This window comes from Canis lupus, chromosome 13 (genome assembly GCF_003254725.2).
Source record: "Canis lupus dingo isolate Sandy chromosome 13, ASM325472v2, whole genome shotgun sequence".
NCBI lineage: Eukaryota > Metazoa > Chordata > Mammalia > Carnivora > Canidae > Canis > Canis lupus.
The window spans coordinates 28,020,535-28,040,938 of NC_064255.1; the positions used below are offsets into that span (position 1 = coordinate 28,020,535).

Sequence of the window (20,404 nt, forward strand, 5' to 3'; positions counted from 1 at the left end):
AAAAGCTGGTAGCTGACTTGTGTGTGAAAAGGAAGCTCACCCTCAGTTTAGTCTAACATGCCTTTGGCCCTTAGAGATGGCACTTCTCTAGTCTGCCTGCCCTCTCAAGCCATTTGGTCTCACAACTCATTCCTCTATAGCTCATGCCACCCAGCCTTCTTTCTGGATACATAGCTCAGGGACAATTTGAGGGCTCAACGTTCCTATCCCCTCCTCCCACCCCCCACCCCCTGCCCTAAGACAGAGGGATCTTACATATCTATTTATTCAGTTATTTGACTTTCAGAGGTGCATGGACAGTGAGAGTGATGGGGTGGTCATTGTTTTATCTGGGTGTTGCCAAGAACATGTGGCAGTGTGTGTGTGTGTGTGTGTGTGTGTGTGTATGTGTATGCGTGCATATGAGTCTGTGCATGTGCATGGGTCTGTGTGTGTGGGAGTGGTAAACAAAAGATGAGAGAAATTTCCATTTAATTTTGCATTTTTCCTGCTCCCCCCTCCCCCAGGTATCTGCCACATGCATAGCTATATAATGCCTCCTGTTCATCCCACCAGCCTCACCCTCAACACATTTCAAATGATGTGAAAAGCAGACACTTGAAAACAATAAGATCTTGCAATGTGCAGTAGAAAAAAAAAATCTGAGTTTTGGAAAAAGAGTTAGATGTGAATCCCTGTTCTGCTGTCTTCTACACGTTTGAGCCTTGAGAAAGTTACCCCAACTTGCTGAGCTTCCCTCATTTATTAAAACTAATACCTACATGAAAAGACTGCTGTAAAAATTAGATGAGGTAACAAATATAAAATGTGTATGGTGGGTCCAGTAGAGTAGTAAGCAATCAACAAATGTCAGTTGCATTGCAGCACTGCTGCTTTGAGGCACTCATTAAGAATTATCTGTCTTTCATCTGCACAGCAACCTTGTGAGGATGGGAAGTTCAATGATCTGCCCAAGATCACAAGCTAGAGTGTTCAGTTCGGATAGAGTGGAAGCCATGTTTGTCTTCCAACAGCACCTGCCTTGGTCTATGTCCGAAGCAGTCAGTACGTAGCAAATACTCTGAGCTGTGCCTGAGGGGCTTCCCAGGGATCATGAGCTTGGAGCATAAGTAAGACCTATGTGTGAAATATAAAATCCCTAGCTGGCTTGGTGTTGAGGGAAGAAGGGCATGGCCTTTGGGGGTGATCCAGCATGCAATGCCTTAAAGAGAGCCAATCTTGCCCATCTTATTTGGAAGATGGTGATAATGGAGAATTTGGAATAATACAATCATTTGGAGAAAAGACAACTGAATGACTCTTACATATTTCAATACATCCCAGGGGCCAAGACGACCACTGCTTGTGTTCTCATGACTGGCAGGGAGGGCTGGGAAGGCCTCCTGCGATTTCCTGCCGGTATGAAGTTGGTTAGTGCCCTCCTTTACATACTTAAGTGATTATGTACTTATGAAGGCTGTGATCCTGGTATACAAGACACAGTAACAATGTCTCTTCCCACCATTTTTAGTGAGGTAGTTTCCTTAAAAAAGATTTAGAAGTCTGAGATTTCTGTTAAGTGAGGGTCTAGCCTCACCCAGATATGGATTGACATAGCGTTAATCACAAAGAAAGGGAAGAGAATAACTATTGCGTTTATTCAAAAATCTATTACATGAGAATCATGTCAACTAATTTTCGCTACAACCTAGTGAGGGGCAGGTATCATGATCATCATTCTCTCAGTGAAATCAACTTGTCCTGTGTCACCTAGTCAGTGGTTGGTAGAAACTGGATTCAAGCCATGTCTATCCAGTAATCAAGTGTATGTTCTTTTTCTGTCATTTAACAAAGACCAGACACTTGTGGGATAAGGGAGGTGTTATGAATGTCCATCTGCATGAGGGAAGGCTCTCAACATGTCAGCATCCACTAAGAACCCATAAATTCATCAACCGTACTTTACTTCTATTTCCAAAGTGGGATTTGAACCAAGGTCTGCTTGACTCCAGAGTCTGAGCCTCTACGAACACTGTGAGCCTTATGGAGACATTCCCTCTAGGCCTGCCTGAGGCCATATTGGCATCCAGTGTGAATCTAGGACCTTCTGTTATGACCTGATCTCTGAGGGTGTTTGGCAAGTGACAATCCCAAATCCTAATGCGCAGCCAAGGACAGAGAAGGCGGAGGGGGCACCAACTTGGGACAAAAGAATCCTGGAATCCTAAAGATAGGTCTCCTTGGAAAATCAGAATCTTTTGGACAGAGCGATGGGTGGGTACTTGTATTTTTAAAAAGATCCTCAGATGATCTTCTACTTGAAAAAATATCAGCATAGCACAAAGAGGCTTTTTATCATTTAGAATTTTCACAATCATGTAAGGAGGCCTTTTCTCAAAGGAAAAAGTTTTGGAATTTAGCAAAAAGATGCCAGCACTGAAAAAAAAAGAAGGAAATCTAGTCATCATTGATAAGGTTTGATTTTAATACTTAGCCTTCTAAAATGCACACATCGAAAGCATAAATTCCCGTAAACCAACTCTGAAGTATGTATTAAACTTAGCTTACTCTTTACTCGCAATGAGGAAGGTGTCAATAACTGTTTGAACACTAAGCTTATTGAGGTCCCTCTGAGTACATGTCCCTGTGTTACTGAGCTCTCTTCAGGCACTACAGGTATTGGGCTGGTTTATCTGGCCTGAAAACATCCATAAATAATTGTAATTAATTGTCTTCCCCATCCTAAGCTTCACAAGTAATAAATAAAGAGTCTTGTCCTAGAAGAGAAATGAGGACCAGAGGCTGATAAATGTCGCCTTCCTCTAAGTGTTGAGGGGTTAAGTCTTTCGCTATAGATATAAAGAATACTCACAAATCAGTAACACTGAGGTGAGCACCTCAATGAAAGATGACAATTAAGACAAATGCGCCAATCACAAAGGGAGAAATAGAAAGACCAAAACATAAAAACATGTACAGACAGACTTCCAGCCTCAAGAATAATAAAAAAAAAAACAAAAAAGCAAAAGCGACAGGGGGGTGCTCTTTCTTATCAAAGTGGCAATTTAAAAGTAAAGGCACCATTTTGACAGCAATTTCTGAATGCACATCAAGTATTTTTAAATGTATGTTCTCTTGCTGCCATTTTTAGGATCTTATCCCAAGGAAAGAATTAAGCATGGATGTATGATTTAACTAAGACAATGTTTACTGCAATGCAGTTTATAATCTGTAACAGTGAAAATCTGGGTAAAAAGCCCCAAAATGGTTAAAACATGCAACAAAGTAGTATGTAGTTACAAATTGTTTTGCAACTGCATATTTAATAACATGGGAAAAGGCTCAAGCAAAGAGTGCTTAACAGTGCATCACAAATCATTATGTGCAACATGGTCCCATTTTAATAAAAAAAATTTCCTTAGATAAGTATACAGAATCACAGTCATGAAAGTGTAGTGTGGCAGATGCCAAAATGTTGACAGTGGTTATCCTGGGTCGAGAGAGCACTTTCTTCTTTCTGTCTTATATGCTTGGCATAAACTTTGTTAGTGAAAAGGCATTCATTTTTTATAAGAAAAAAGTCACATATAAGAAAAGAAAAAAAAATCCAGTATGATCAACAGTATTTGACAAACATGCCATGTTTCTACATCCCTTTACCATAATTCTAATTTTTATTTGCTCCTGAGATCTGTAGCTCTCTCAGGGAATTCTTAGCTTGAGGCTAAAGAAGGGCATGGGATTTTTCTGTGATTTTGGGGAAGACCTGGAGGGGATCTTTGATGCCTGGATAATGCCCCCCCACTTCCATCCAGGGGTCTGCCCAGGTAGTCCTCATGGGGTTGCTGGGAGCTAGAGATGCTAAGAGCCATGAGTTCTAACCTGGCTGAGGCCCAAGCCCTGGCTCATGTTTCTTGTTACCCACACTGGTGAGTTTTTTTTTTTTTTTTTAAATTTTTTTATTTATTTACTTATGATAGTCACAGAGAGAGAGAGAGAGAGGCAGAGACACAGGCAGAGGGAGAAGCAGGCTCCATGCATCGGGAGCCTGATATGGGATTCGATCCCGGGTCTCCAGGATCGCGCCCTGGGCCAAAGGCAGGCGCCAAACCGCTGCGCCACCCAGGGATCCCATGAAAGTGAAGGGAGATGCTACTCATAATCACAATGAGGAAATAAATGTCTTGGGCAAGCCAGAGAGATACGGGAACATGCGCTGCCCAAACTTGGTGATGCCTCAAGTCATGAGCATGCTGCTCTGAAGCTTAACTCAAAAGATACCTCTGTGTGTGTGTGTATGTGTGTGTGTGTGACCATGAAGTGACATGATAGGGTGGGAACAGAATTTCACAGTCTTCTCTCCTGAAGCTCCACTGTCAAGAGTCATGTCTCGATACTAGCTACAGGAGTCAAGACAGTCTCCTCTAAACTTCTTAATTTGAGACTTCGTTCATTCAACAATTATTTGTACAGCAGCACGAGGTCTATGGAAGTCCTATTTCACATAACACCATTGGTAGAGATGCCCATCTTTATAAGCGAATGGGATCAGGAAATGTCCGAATGACATTTTGGAGGAGCTTTTCTGTTCCCTAATTCACTATAAAAATGGGGAGGAGAATGCATTCCCTTGTTCACACATCTCATTGTTCAAACGAAATGAAGCCTTTTCTTCCCCATAAAAATTCTAATGGTAAAAATCAGGGTTTCCATTTCCTATTTTCCTTTCGGAAAACATACTTTTATGGTCCAAACTTGCTCCTGAGAAGCAGGGTAGGGCAGTGGGAAGAAAGAAGTTTTTGGGGTCACAATACTGTATGCGATTCTAAGATGCACAATTTTCCCCTCACCTTTTAACATTTCTGAAACCAGAATGCATCTTTTGTTCTTAAAGCCTTGCTTCTGCTGGCCAGCAGGGGGCAACATCAACCCAGGACCTCTTCACATCCAATTCTCTGCCTGAGTTTTTTTAAAGACCATGTTCAGTGTGTGAAATCAAGCGCTAAGTGGATTCCACTTTGGAGCTGAACCTCTTGGACAGCTCCTTATTATTTTTTTCTTTCTAACCAATTCCAGGAGATGGGCATGTGGGTTTCCTTACTCCCTTTAACTGCTGGGTGGGATTTTTTTTCCTGTCCATCCTTACCTCAAGGGGTAAGCCCAGTTTATCAGGAGGAGTTCCCTCCAGATTCCCCATACTGGGGTTTTCTTACTTAGCGCTGCATAGAAAATCTCATGGTTGATGGTACCTTAGAGTCAACAGAATATTGCAGCCAGATTTTGAGATCTATGATATCTACTTAAACTCTCGGTGGCTCAGTTTCTCTTTTATAAGCAGGATAGTAATGTTTTTCTGAGGATCCGATAAACTGATACACATAAACGCCAGGCACACAGTAGATGCACACTGATATTCTTCCCCAGTTCTAGAACCTTATGGATTTGAAGGCACTGTGTTAATTCGGCTAAGGTTCCAGGATTCTTTCCTACTTATTTTCTCCCCCAAACCTCCTATCCCTGCCTCCCACCTCATCCAAAGTTCAAAGAGGAGAGAATGAAGATACCACAGAATTGTTGCATTTATGCCAAGGCCTGGCAGAGAACAAGCCCCAGGACTCCCAGGAGAGACAATGTGGTGAACAGACCAGACAGTGGCGGGGGGCTCACAGAGGGCCCTCTACAGACAGGTGGATTTTGGGTAGGCCACCTAATCATTTCTCCATGTCTCCATTTCATCAAGTATAAAATAAGGCTCATAACAGCACTCACTTCACACTAATTGTCAGTGAATTTGTGCTACCAGCTTGGAATAGTGCCTGGTATTTGGTAGACACCCAATGGTTATTACTTATTATATATCCTCTGCTCCACAGTAATGCAGACCCTAGAGAGAGAGTCTCAGAGCAAGAGTCAATGAAGAGTGTCTCTGCGACAGGAGGAGAATGACTGTTTTCTGATGTGCCCCACTGTCCTCACTGTGAGGAACCCAGGCAGTGCAGAGCCCACGCTGGATAGCGCAAGGCTGGACTGTCAGTGGGCAAATCCCTCATGTTGGTTCAGGATGCTACACTTTGCTTCACCCAGAAGAATCTCTTCTGTGCCCAGAAATCAATCTCAGACACTCTGTGCCCTGCATCCACCCCCAGATCCACCTCTGCTCCACCACCAGGTACTGTAGATGAGATGCAGACATTACTGAATAAAACACATTAAAAATTATCTACAGTCTGCAAGGGTCAGGTCATTAGCGGAGCAAGTACATCTTTAGCAAGAATGAACAAAAGGGTTTTATATAGCTCTGGATGTAGGCATTTACCTAGGCTAACTGAGTAGATTCTTTACCAGACCACCCCCTTTTTTTTTCTAACTTCATGTGGCGACCATGGAAGAGAATGTCTTTGATTTGGACCTTAAGCCCTTCAATATATTACAAGGAAGAAAAGCCTACTTGCTATTTGGGGAGGAGGGTTGTTCAGTGAGACACAATCTTTTGTCTCTTTTTGCTTTGTTAGTACACAAGCACAATCCATTTCAAATTGTGGGCCAGAGGTGAAGATGTTAATTTTGGAGTTTGCAACCTTCAGTTAGTTAATCACAGAAACTCATCGAGAACAGTGCATGTGCACAGAAGTGTGAATTCTCCAAATCGAGGAAAGCGGAATGTCCCAGGCAGCTGAGCAAAGTAACAACAACAACAAAAAATTGCTCACTGGAGCTTCTCAGAGTATTGGATCAAACTCCTGAAATTTGCTGGCAAGTTCCCTGCTGCTTTTGCCTGAGGCTCCTGCAGAGGCCAAGTACCTCCTGTGCTCATCAGGGAAGGTCTGTTAGCTCCCATCAGTGCAGAGGAAAGCAGCCCCGATACGAGGGACAGCACTTGCCTCCTTATCCTACCACCTGTACAGTTAGTTGGAAGCAAGGGCAGGACAGAGGCATGGGAAGGCATTGTTATCAGTATGGTGATGGCTGCCCTTTTTGGACACTTACCCTAATCAGGGCATTGCCTGGAGCCTCTGCAACAGCCTAATTGGGAGGCTCATCCATTATCCTCACTGTACATTGAGAACTCGTGCTCAGGAGGCTGCTTCACTAAAGGTCCCCATGGCAAGGAATTGGCGAAGGTGGGATTCCAACCCAGTGCTGAACCCCACCACCTGGCTCCTGTTCACTAGGCCTACACCAGGGGGTCTCTGAGCTAGCTGACAACTGGGAAAATGGGAGAAGACGTGTCTGTCATCTAAGAAAGGCAGTGTTTTTTTTTTTTTATCACTAATGCTTGTGTCAAGTTATTGGGTTTCCTCACACATCATGTGAGAGGGTTACGACCAACACGAGTTCTCCTAAAAGCAAAAGCAAGTGGGTGCGACTATCATGCAGGGTTAAAAAAAAAAAATCCCCAAACCTCTCTATTCTTTTAGTTATCTTCTCCTTAAGGAGCAAAGCTGAGGCCCTCTTCATCTAACCAGCATCTCCATTCATGGCCTTCAGTCTACTCATGATTTGCAAAGAGAAAAAGAAAAGACAGCACCAGACCAAACCAAACAAACAGACGACAAACACACAAATCATCACTGCAGCCCCGGGGCTCACTCTTTCGCTCGCGCTCTCTCTCTCTTTGGTTCTGTGAACATTTATGACAAGTAACTTCAGAAAAAGAGCCACTATAGAGACCCAGCTCTACCTTGTGCTCCAGGCTGGAGTCTTTAAACATCAGTGAGAATGGCTTGATATGCTCTCTTCTCAATTTATCGCCACTCCGCAAGTCGATGGTATGTTCTATTCTCTTGTTAATTTCCTCAGGCCCAGACTGGACATGCAAAGCTTGTGCAAGATGGTTTGGAAGTAGATTTATTGAATTTCTTGTTAGGGCAGCCAGAGTCTAGGGGGAAAGCACATGCAAACACAGTAAACCTGCGAGTCCCCTTTGGGTTAAAAAGAAATGCAATGTGTTTAGATAAGGTTGCATTGCAAACAGTAATAGCACTCCGAGCATGCAGTCGTATTCAGTGAAACCTACAGAAGTCCATCAGTTAGCGTTTGCTTCAGAGAAACACACCGTGGCAAAATATCACATCAAGGGGGACACTTGCCTGTCCTCTAAGTAGGTGCACTGAATTCCTTTGGTTTGGGTATTTCAAGGGTTGTTGGCTTGGAGATGTTAATCAAGACCTTTTCTCTAACCAGGCACACACCGGGGATGAGAGAAAGAGAGTCAACAGAAATAACAGAAAGTAAAATAGCTGAAAAAAAAGCCCACAGAAATGATTTTCTCCCACCGAGCAGAGTCCACGCTTTGGTGTGGTCTTCCTTTAACGGTGGTGGAGAGACTGGGAGACCCAGGGCTTGCATTTTTTTGTTTGTTTGTTTTGGGCATTCATCATGGTCAGAGAGCCAAACGTGCCAGGATCTCCTCCTTAAATTCAAAGATGGTTAGATTTTTGCACTTCACAAATTTGGTTTTCCACCCCCCCCCCCACCCATAGATCATGATATATCTGTATCTTCACATAGATATATGTGCTTAATTTCCTTTAGGCAAAAAAATGCAAGCAGCTGTGCCTCTCACCATTTCCCAGGGGTAAACAGCATGAGGTGGGGAAAGGCATGGCCACCCTGACTGGTCACATGGACGCAGCAACAGCACTGGCTTTTACAATCCGCCAGGTGTGGCATGGAAGCTCCTTGTCTCCTGCTCTTTCTGCGGCAGGTGACAACACCAACTGGCTGCATCGAGCCAAATGCAGTGCTTGCTCGCAGCTCCAATTTAAGACAACTGCTTGGACAAACCGGTGGGAGCTGGAGCTGAAGGGATATGGATGGGGACAGGGGTGCCCATTTCCTCCTCCCGGAGATTTCCCAGGATGTGGTGCATTTGTAGAGTCAGGAAGTGAAAATGCCTTGCCTCTGTACACGCTCACTGCATCTGCTTTTCTCTGCCAGCCTCCCAGCCTGGGCAGCCTGTGGGAGCCAACGGAGCACCTGGGATGCCCTCTTGCCCGAACCCTTTGTATATCCGTGAGCCTCAGAGACACATGCTCAAGAGCCTGCGGCTCATCTACAGCCTGGTCAGATCCTCTGACTCCAGAGCCAGAGGCAGGGGCTTTGAGCTCATGGAGATCTTCTAGCCAATTCCATAAGGAGTCTTCCTATGGTGCTGTTAGACTCTTCATTTTAACTTTAATGGAGATGGTCAATGTAACTCAAATTCGAGGTCTCTAAAGAACTCCATAGGAGGGTTTTTATCACCAGTAGAATTTACTGAAACCCTTTCTCCAGCCCAGGATAAAGGATGGAGTTGCATGTGCCAACATTAGAAAGTAAAGTACATGCTCATAGGACGCTGAAGCAGTTAATTTCAGCTCTGAATACCAAGGAGGCTACTGCAGAGAAAAAGATAGATGTTAGGGGGGAGGTAAGGCAGGATGAGAGGTGAGGACGGCTGGAGCAGAGAGAAGGAAGCAGGGACCAATGTTCCAGAAAATTGAACAGCACGAACCATGCAGGGCCAGAGGGCTTGAGCCCCTGGAACTAAATGCTGTTACAACAGCATCTCAGAAAGGCCACACTGTGCAGCTCCCACTGGTTTCTTCGGCAGAAATTCTTTGCACACAGTTTGGAAAATGATAAGATTGAGTTCTCTGTCTTGGAGAAAGGAGGGAAAGCCCTCATGCTGCTGTTGTCTGGGCGTGCACTTTCACCCTCTGGCTTAGAGGTGCCAAATGCTCCCCTAGCAAGTGCTTGGAGCTGGGGCCAAACAGCTGGACCTGGAATTGGCTAAGTATCAGCTCATCACATTCATCATTAGGTATTTCTTTCTCTCCCTGACATTTTAATTTTTCTCGCAGTTTTCCTTCTGTGAACGAAATTGATCCTACCTACTCTATCAATCCCTCATGCCTTCACCAGCTGTTGTGCCTCTGGTTTTCACAGAGAAGGGGAGTTGCAAAAATATTTTTGGAGCCGATTTATAAATTACAATAGCAGCCACCAGTGCCATAACAGCTGTCTGGTATGACCCCCACTTTATAAAATAAAGGGCATTTTTTTTTTCAACAAGAATGCTATACTCTCGAAACAAAGGACAGTCCTTTACATTGAATGTATTTAAACTAATGGATAACTCTCTGCTTTGCCCTCATTTTTCTTATGTTGATCAGCACTGGTGAAGATGTCGTGAGGGATCGACTCCGATCTATAAGCAGCTCTTCAGAAAACCAGCAATACATATTGCTTTCTGGTTGCCTGTACAATTGGCTGCTTCAGAAGGCAGAAACCAGTTAAAGTCACCTGTCAGAGCTTTCCTACCCTCCCCACACACACGTACAGTTCTATCAGCTGTGTGGCTCCTTCAAATAAAAGAGAAGCCTGGAAGCACCTCTCTTTTTTTCATCATTATTACCAGGTTACAGTGAAAAGAGCTGGGAAGGAGCTCTGGTATCAACATGTCAATGATACTGCCCTGGAGAATTCTTTTCTTATCCAGGCAATTATTTTTATTCTTTGCAATTATATCCCTAGGATTTTATTGCAGTAGTCAAGTGTTCGGGGGACCCGTTTCTGATCATTTGCTTTGTCAACGACATATGACCATCATACCTGCTGTTTGACCAGCAATCTCTCTGGTACCTACCTCACAGCTTCAGGATGTGTTCAAGGGAAAACTAGCATCAACTCGAGGTGTCACGTGAATTGGAATTAAGGAGGGAAACCATTTGCTTTCACTCACCCTGTCCCCTCCCCCATGCACCATTGCAAAGCATGGATGGCTTTGGGGGTGACTATGATTCGAGATGATCTGGGATACCTCTCCTCCTCTATTAGTGATGACCACTAAGCTTTGATCAAGTGAGATACGGCTGCTGACACCAAGAATCCATGTGCTGATAACCTTCCCGGGGATTCATTGATAAGTAGTATTGGGGAAATGTGTAACGGGTCTCATGTGAAGAGTTAGAGTCATTATGGAACCAGTTATTTTTAATAGAATAGGCCTTTTTCTCTTTTTTATGATGGACAGCTGCAGTAGGAGTAAGATTAAGATCATGTTAAAAAATAGCATAAGCTTTCAAATAGGATTCTGATTGCAATTGACCTCTAAAATGTCAAGATTTTTCTTTTATGTAAACAACTTAAGCAGTTGGCTAGGAATAAAGAAACAAATGGATGAAATGGAAGGAAATGGGAAATGCCTGGAGAATAATAGAATCATATATATATATATATATATATATATATATACACACACACACACACACACATATATACACACACACATATACACACACAATTGAATACATATATCTGAATATATGTTTCAATGTATAACTGAAATACATATTGTGCTTCTATACAATCCTAAATGTGTATCCTCATTTATTCACCTCAGCTGCTGTTTCCAGGTATTTGGGAGGTCAGACTGGAGCAGCAAGGTTAGGAAATATCAAAGGTTGCTGCTGAGCTGGCCTCTCAGATAGCTGGCTATCTGAGTGTCTTCACAAAAAGGCACTGCAGCCCTGGGATTTATCCTAAGCAAGATCTGCACCTTCCTGACACATTCCAATTACCTCCTTACTCATAGGCACTTAGGACAGATCAAAGCCCAGATGAGAACCAGGGCCCCTTCTCCCAAGTTTCTGATCATAAGGTCTGCCTGAGAATCTTGGGGTTTGGGTGACAATCACCATCACAGGCTTCAGGTATGCTTGTGTAAACTGCATTTGAATGGACTGGAGCAAGCCATAAATCCTCTTAAACTCATCATCTGGTTTTGGCCCATGACTTTTCTTTGGCAATTGTCTTATACTTTATACATAGTGAAAATCTATTTTTCCTACTGCCCTGTCACTTCATGGATGGCCATGAACTTTGGTATTCCTTAATCAGGTTGTGTCAGAAAATAAATTCCTCCCAATAAGATTTCAGGCTAAAGCCGTACCCTCCAGAAACATCCAGTGTTGTTGAGTCTGAAACACTTTAGCTCTTAGAGGTCACATATTCTAATACCCAAACACCCTCTAACACATCCCTAGAGACACTGTAATCAGCTGACACAGCTGTAGTGTTGGCAGTTGGGGAGGTCATCATTAATTCTCCTAGCTGAATCTTTTCCAAAAAACTTGCTCCAAAGAACACAGAATGAAGGGATGCTTCTTTACGAAATGGTTCTGAGGACCAATCAGTTGAAGAAATATGGATCCATTACTGTTTATTGCCATCTCTCCTTGCCAGTCCCCCCTGAGAGAAGGAATTATCTTTTGTTAATTTCTTTGACCCAGAGTGCTTATGCCAGTCAGTACCCGGCACTTAGCAGCCATTCAGCACGTATGTTGAATGAACAATTCTTACGTCCTCCTTTGGAGACTTACAGCACACATTATCGAAATTAAGGTACTGTTAAATTCTGCAGAAATGAGATTTTAAAACTCTGCATTTGCCACACTTAGAACCACAAGATTTTTTTGTTTTTGTTTTTGTTTTTTTTGAATCACCTCTACATGTTCCATGAAATACCAGGTGGGAAGCGTTGGTTTTGGTTTGAAATTCTTTGCTGCTTTTGTTCACACTTTCTACCTGCGGACCTGTCTCTGATCCCCGAGGAAGATCCTATTAACTTCCTGTTATGTGCCCACCTTCTAGTGTATAGAATCAGACCCACCTTCTAGTGTATAGAATCAGACCCAATGCAAATGATATCTGACCTTGTGCCAGAGCCTAGACACCTGCCATATGACGCACTAAACAATTACTCAGCCCATTATATTTTATGCATTCGAACCCAGATTATCTCAGCTGCATGCCTTACCACTTCTTAAAAAACCAGTTATACATCATCTTCTCCAGGAAGCCTGCTTGGGCCTGCATTTATCCTCAGCACAGCGGTTACCGTGATGTAGTGTAGTTGCTGTGTGTTTGTCTGTTCCTCTAGGTTCTGGTCTCCTTGAGGGTCAGGTACTGTGTTTTATCCATAACTCAGCCTCGAACATCTGGCATATACGGTAGGTTCTTAATAAGGATGTGTGGAGTGAATGCATGCATGCATAAATGAATGAATGGCTGTCAGGCTGAGAAACTACATAGAACACTAGTAAGGGTATTGTTTCCAAACTCTTGCTATCAAAAATCATGTTATTTTTTTCCTATTCTCTCCCCAGTGGACATTGATGGGGAAAGATTCTGTTTAACAAACTGTGTTTATTAAATAAAAAGTACTTTTTTTTTCTACTATCCAATCAAATGCCTAGTCTTTGGTCAGCAGGAGATAAAAGGTATTACCACGCAGTTGAATACAATTCCAGCCAAGAGCAAGAGCCTTGAAAGACAGCCTTATGATGCTTGTCAACATGAGGTTTTATCCAGGATTCTACAATCCAGAGAATGCCATCCCCCCTCCCTTACTACCTCCCCATGCTGGCCACTGAGGCACCAGAGGTCACAGATGACAAAATCAAAGCCTGGATTAACATCAGTTTGAGTGTTGGCCACAGGACAGCCTGAAGTGGAGGTCATCAATGAAAATGCCCCTGGGAGATGGACATGGCAGCCTTGAGATGTGGATGTTGATGGTTGTGATCGGGCTCCCATGGTATGGGCCAACTTGTCACTGATGTGGGAAAGACCCAGAGAAAATGTCAAGTCCAGCAGGCTTGGGGCTTTCACTGTACTGAGATGCTTCATCTTTTACCAAGATTCTGCTTGCTTCCAGGCTCAGGCTGAAGCCTGCACTAGGAAGCAGCTACAGCCAAGGCTTCCTCAGCCAACTCCTGCTCACCCCTCCATGGCCTCCATGGAGCATTTCCCTGTGCTCACCCTGGAGGCCTCTGCAGCTCTACATCAAACTTGCCACCTGCTTGGTTTGGGTTGTGGAAAAGACTGAGGTTTTGCCTTTCACTTCCTACCCCACTTCCCAGGTCCTACAATCAGGCAAACATGAGAAGAAATGGCCAGGAACAGACACTACACCTGAATGATAGCACCCAGTTGCATACATTAGAGCTATTTTTTTTTCTCTGTTTATTAAAACCCTAATACAAACCCCAGAAGAGAAAGCTCCTACCTTAAAAAAAAAAAAAAAAAAAAAAAAAAAGGACGCCTGGGTGTTTCAGCGGTTGAGCTTCTGCCTTTGGCCCAGGGCATGATCCTGGAGTCCCAGGATTAGGTCCCACATCAGGCTCCCTGCATGGAGCCTGCTTCTCCCTCTGCCTATGTCTCTGCCTCTTTCTCTGCATCTTTCTTAAATAAATTAAAAAATCTTTAAAATAAAAGGAGGTTTTTTTTTTTTGGTTCCTTTTTAAAGAAAGCTCCCTTCTTAAGGAAGTTTTGAGGTGATCTAATCTACGATGATTTGCATTCAGGGCCTCAGGGGTAATGTTTGTTGTTGGGTTTGAAAGAGACACAATTTTTCCCCCTCCAATCTAGAGATAGGGGAGCAGAAATTTCCTTAGATATGGTACATAACACTTTCCTGGGAAGAAGGTTTTCAGTGGCATCTGGGTAAGTACTGAGTTGGGGAACCCTTGGGGAAACATCTTTATGGGGCTTCCTGGAATCTACTGCATAGCTCTTCTTTCTTATAGGAATGGAAATGCTAGGGAACTGAGCCATCCTCCATGTAAAAGGTGTGTTAGTCAAGATTGTTGCAACTTTACCCATCTCCTAAGAGAAAATGAAGAATCACGTTCAGATCACATGCCTGGCAGTGCTTTAGTTAGGGATACCAGTTACTTTTCTTTTATGTTTTATATTTCTGTCACAATAATCTGTTTTCCAAACAAAGCCAAATAATGGCCAATGATATCTGATTGCAGGAGAGGTCCATGTGGTATCACTATGGGAGGAGGTTTCAATAATTTTCATAAGCTCATAGCTTCTGCTTCTAGAAATGAAATAACCAAGGGCAGAACTCTGTTTGCTGAAATAACAGTCCAGAAGTTTCCAACCAGCCTGTGCTTCCAGCAACCGTGCATAACCTGGTTCCCAAACCTCCATCGTGAGCACTCAGACATGAGTCTGGGGCCCAGATTACCTGGATAATCATTGCTTTCTGGGTTTAGGCAGAACTGAAAGTATGCAATGTCTGGATGTTACATTTGATAAGGAACAAAGTTGTATGAAATGCTTTAATTGGCCTTTGTCACTTTGTATCCTGAAATTTAGGATTAAGAGAATAAAGCAATGATGTAGGAGGGACCCCTACATCTGGTAGATCCCTCAAGAAGCATTTTCTAGAGTTTTCTACCTATCTGAAGCCCACAGCCTCACTCCTGACCTTTCAAGTAATATTGATAAGCTGGATCATTAAGACAGTTTCTTCATTTGGGAGTTGAGGTGTCAGACATGCTGAGCTCCCTTCCCCAGTGTGCTTTGCCTGACATTTAATGCTTTGCTCCTGCTTCAGTTCATCCTACTGGAGGTTCATGGTCTTGGACTCACTGGTTTTGGTTCTCTTTCGATGAAGTGTGGGCAAATACTCAGCTGTGTCTGAACTTCCAGGCCAACCACAGATCCAGGTGATGGGAGCAGGGCCCTCAGGATAAGAGGACTCGGAGCCCACAGAGGGAATCACCAGTATTACAGATTTTGTCTCCAAGCTCTGTTCCAAGACCTCAGAGCCAGGTTAATCCAGGACAAGTGGTGTCTGACACTGATTATGTGCTGCCTGAGAAGTTTGTCTGGCTCTGTTCAGCTGATCCTCCATTAAGCTAATTCAGGATTTCTTACTCTGATACTATCCTTTGAGTCTCTAAGAAAGATGCTCATCTCAGTATGGGAATATGATTGTGCTTGAGTCACTTACACACTTGGGCCATTTTTAATTAAAAAGAGCTGCTGAACCTCTGTAGGATTGGCTGAAACAGAACTTGGCACAACCATTCAGATATGGCCACTTTGAAGCCATGTGACTTGAGGCAAGTTGCCAATCAAAGTTTTAGCTTTTAAAATATCACACACAGCATAATGTGTAGAATACATACGCAAACCCCAGCCCTCATCTCAGGGTCAGGTTTGAATGAGTGAGAGGGATGGGATGGGGTAAGCCCAGGAAAGAGGCAGGGTTCCTGCTCAGGACATGACTCGAGTTGGGGAGACTCTGACACTAATGTGTTTGTTTATAGGGTCACAGGGCAGGTGTGGATCAAAATATCTGTAGCGCTGTAATAACTGGACCAAAATGTCATAGAGGCTGTGGTTGGAGAGGTAACCACTACCCACTGACCAAATGACCTTTGAGGTTACCAAAATAGGTACTTAAAGCTCAGGAAAGGAACCAACAAACATATCAGGACCTAAGTTACTGGCTTTTTGTTGTTGTTGCTGTTTTGTGAACCTCCAAGATGTAGATTTTTCAGAACTGTCAATGCCACAGGGGAAAACATGAAAGGAGGAGGGCAGCCCATGCTTGTGGGTAGAGTGTGTGTGTGCATGTGCATGTATGCGTTCTTAGAAATTTGGAGAGAACTGAAATATGAGTATTACCTAAACATTTCTCTTTTGCAAAGTCTTGAAGTAACTTTTTCTTAAGAGTAGGAAATAAGTATTGTGTGAGTTGCTGATAAATGACTCATGTTTGGTGTTTTAAAAAGTCTGTCCATCTGAGGTGTTTTTCAGGCTCCTATTCTACAATTTGTTACTTAAATCTAGTTTTTTTTCTTTTCTTAAATCTAGTTATTGATGTTTTTTACTAAAAACATCATTTTTTTTGTTTGCTATTGATGTAATTTGCTTCCTTTGGAGCTACAAATGACTGATCTTCAAGAACCCAGCCTTTCTTACTTCTCAGCAGGTATGGCAGGACAGAGCAAGGAAAAGAAGTTCCTCAGGTCATGTTACGTCTTTAGGACTTTGTGTCTTCTACTTCTTAACTTCTCTACCATAGACTTTTCTACTGGATTATCTCACTAATTTAGCTTTTCTGGGCTGTTGTTATCACCAGCATTTGTTTTTGAGTTTATCATACTGAGATACGGAGTCCTGAGTGGGTGCTACCACATATGATGTATGAGAAGCCCTTACTTGTCATGGTGGGAGATCCTTTTGGGAACTAAAAATGTCATAGAATAGGAAAAATGACAATGGAACCTAGAGGTTCCTAATGTGGAATTCATGACAGTAGTTTGGGACCTTGAGATGTGAGAAAACCTTTCAAAAAGTTGCATTAATGCCCCAGGAAGCTCCAGGGCGATACCTTTTTGACCCTAAGTGAAGTAAAAATAAGTATGTGCATGAATAGCCAAGATGAGGTGGCTGAGGCCACAAGAAATGTCAAGTGTCTGCTCTGGGTGGGAGTGGAACCACCTGAGAGTGGTAACCCTGGTTTCCCCGTACAGAGCATCAGCAATGGTGAGTTATGTCACATGTACCCAACTGCTTTAAAAAGTAGGAACACAAACTCATTCATATCAAGTGCCATTTTGTGTGGGAAGAAAAACCTTCACACATATGACTTGCACTGGGTCAGAACAAGAAAAAAGTATCTTCAGTGGGGAGAAGACAAAAGAAATCTGATGTAGCTCAATGAAGAAATTTTACATGAAGAGTCTTAACCTAGTCATTGGCTAAATTAGCACCAAGGTTAATACAACTTAGAACAGTTCAAGGAAATAAAGGAGTCAGGGGGGAAAAATTCAGATTTTTGTTCTTTCTCTTGCTACCTATCTTCACATATGTAAAATATCATATATTAGGGGCACCTGGGTGGCTCAGTCGGCTAAGTGGCTGACTCCTGATTTTGGCTCAGATCATGATCTCAGGGTCCTGGGATCAAGCTTCACTTTGGGGCTTGAAGATTTCTCTCCCTCTTCCTCCGTCCCTCTCCCTAATTGTGCTCACTCTCTCTTTGAATAAATAAATCTTTAAAATTAAAGATTAAATCTGCATTCATTGGTTCTAGTTCCTCAGGCCACAGTTTTGTGACTCCCCAAACAACGAGTCATTCCCTGGCGAAAGTTGAGTCCAGCCAGTTTGTTTAGGTTTTAGCCAGTTATTGGCCATCCGGGAAGCACAGGCTGTGTGCTGTACCCTTGCCAACTATGGCACATTTGCAAGCTGGCAATGCCACATGAGCCACAAGCTCACTTCTACCTTTCTCTCTCCCACCTTAATCTAGCCCTGGAACTTCACAGAAAAGAAGAATGATTAGTCAAAGTTAATAGATCAAATTGCCTACTTAATCCACTCAATGCTCCCTGAAGGCTTCAAATCCACTTGCCTGTCTGAAGAGAGTGAAAAACCAGACCCCTCTAATGACTCTCCCCAGCTGAACTCAGAGGCTATCTTCTGAGTCAGGGCTAAGGAGAGCCTGGGGAGATTTGTTGTCAGAAAAAGTCATGTTACGGGAAGAGGGCAGATGCACTGCAGGGAAATGTACAAAGTCCTCCATGTTCTCTACCTCCCCAAAGCCTGCAGATGTCCCATCCAGTGAACATCAAGGCTTAATCTGATGTTAAAATGTTTAAAAATAAGTTACTGATGGAGAAAAACTCACTTGTGATTTCCTGCCTACAAGATTGGATCTGGACAATTAGACATTCGGCAGCTTATCACAAAAGCAGCAAGGTCTGAGAACACACCTTCTTTCTCTTTAAAAGCAATACTCAATGTTGCAGGCGTCTTTAGGAGTAGGGATTTTAGATTGGAGTTCTCAGTGGGTGAGGGGTGTGTGGAAGAAGCAGGTGCTTCTTCTTGAGTAGCAGAAACCCACGCCAAGACAGTGGTCTTGCCATCCTCTCCTCCTGGGTTCTTGCTCTTTCACCCTTGACCTTTCTCCTACTTGTGTGTGGATTTCAGTGTCATAGCCACTTCCTTGGGAGGGTCTTCCCCAATTACCCTACTTCAATTTTCTGCCCTTTGCCAATGCTGTCCTGTTATAATGATAGCAAGCTCACACTGAGCTTTTGACCTGGTGGTGATTCTCAGGGACAATGAGGTCTCTGCCAGCTTGGATCTCTTTTCTCATTTCTCTCCTCAGCCCCCAGCACAGCACTGGACAAGTGGCCTTTAGTCAATGAGCAGCTGGATAATGAATGAATGAATGAATGAATGAATGAACAAATGAACATCTTGGTAAGGAGTGACTTACTTGCTATCATCAGGTGGATGACAGAGGTAAAATAAGCTTGGATTTAGAGAGTTCTTCTTGTGGACATTGGTTTGCACAAAAAAGGCACCTGCCACTTTGCTTCCTGCCCTTTAGGGGCAGAAACCCAAGTTAAGAAACCAAACCCCTGTGATCAATATGACTCAACAGAACATAATGATCATGTTGAAAGCAGGACGCTGAAGGAAGGCAAAGCGTAACAATGTTTGTAATGATGTTTGGGTGTTTACCTCATATAGTCAAAATTCAACTATCCAGAATCCTGAGACACGGGGTAGGTTTCTTCTCAAGTTAGGTAAAATTTGACCCCAAACACCTTTTTATTTATTTGCTTTATCTTGTTGCTAAATTTGATATTGATTCCTCAAGACAGTTCAGTGGATAATAATTATGCTAAACTGCCATCCTCCACTAGGATAGCTGTAACCAGTGGATGTCCCCATTGCTTCCTGGTGAATTATGTGTTTCCTGGGCCTGGGAGGGTGGGATTCTGAAGTGTAGGTACAGTAAACTGTACTCACCAGTACAGCCACAGACCCCCTGGCCTGCACCTGGGGCTGAGAAATGGAATGGGCCAACGTCAGTACTGAAAGGAAGTGAAGGGATCCTCCAGGCAGACCTGCCCTGGTGCAGATGAGAACACTGGGTCTCAGAGGAGAGAAGTGGCTGCCCAAGGCCTGAAGGTAGTAAGTGGAGAGAGCAGGGCTCTAACTTAGTTCTCTGGAGTTTTCCCTTCCCACTCCCATTTGGGCAAATTTTGGGTCCTGCAGAGATCTGCCCCTAGATCACGAGACTCACAACTGACAGGACTAACTAGTTTAATACAAGGAGCCTGGGACCCTCAGCCTCAGGTCAACTTGAGGGTTTTGATCAACAGGGCAACCACATGAGAATTCCTTTCTTTTCTCCCTCTGGACACAGAGAGCAGGGTCTAAGAATAGTCGCATCTGGGATTGAGGATGACATAATAACCCAATATGAGCCCACTCCCTCCACATCTAGTCTCCTGGGCTCAAAATTCTCCAATGCGAGTGGGGACTACATCAAATGGTGGGGTGTTGTTTTATTGCTAGGTACACAGGACAGACTGCCCAGCTTAGCCTTTGCCATGCAAACGGCTATCACATCAGGACATTCATGGGGTGATACGCCACCTAGTATGCCAGGACAAGCTCAAGGAAAATCAGGTCATTTCCTGGAGCTTTCACAGAAAATTCCTAAATATCAGTGGTGACCCATCTTTAGAGGGTGCACACAAACACACAGACACACACATACCCTTTGAGACTGATTGACCTGGAAACAAAGTAGAAGGTAGAAATACAGCATCTA

General features: G+C 43.4%; 1 protein-coding gene across 3 annotated transcripts in view; it reads right to left on the reverse strand.

The window, feature by feature from the left end:
* ADCY8 (adenylate cyclase 8) overlaps positions 1–20,404 on the reverse strand; it is a 215,293-nt gene that overhangs the window by 72,196 nt on the left and 122,693 nt on the right. For 2 of the 3 annotated variants that reach the window (XM_049092736.1, XM_049092735.1), the window contains exon 8: positions 7,661–7,858. The exons of the other annotated variant lie outside the window; for it this stretch is intronic. In XM_049092736.1, the coding sequence (XP_048948693.1) occupies positions 7,661–7,858 (198 nt within the window). The remainder of the gene's footprint in view (positions 1–7,660; positions 7,859–20,404) is intronic. 3 annotated transcript variants of the gene reach the window in all.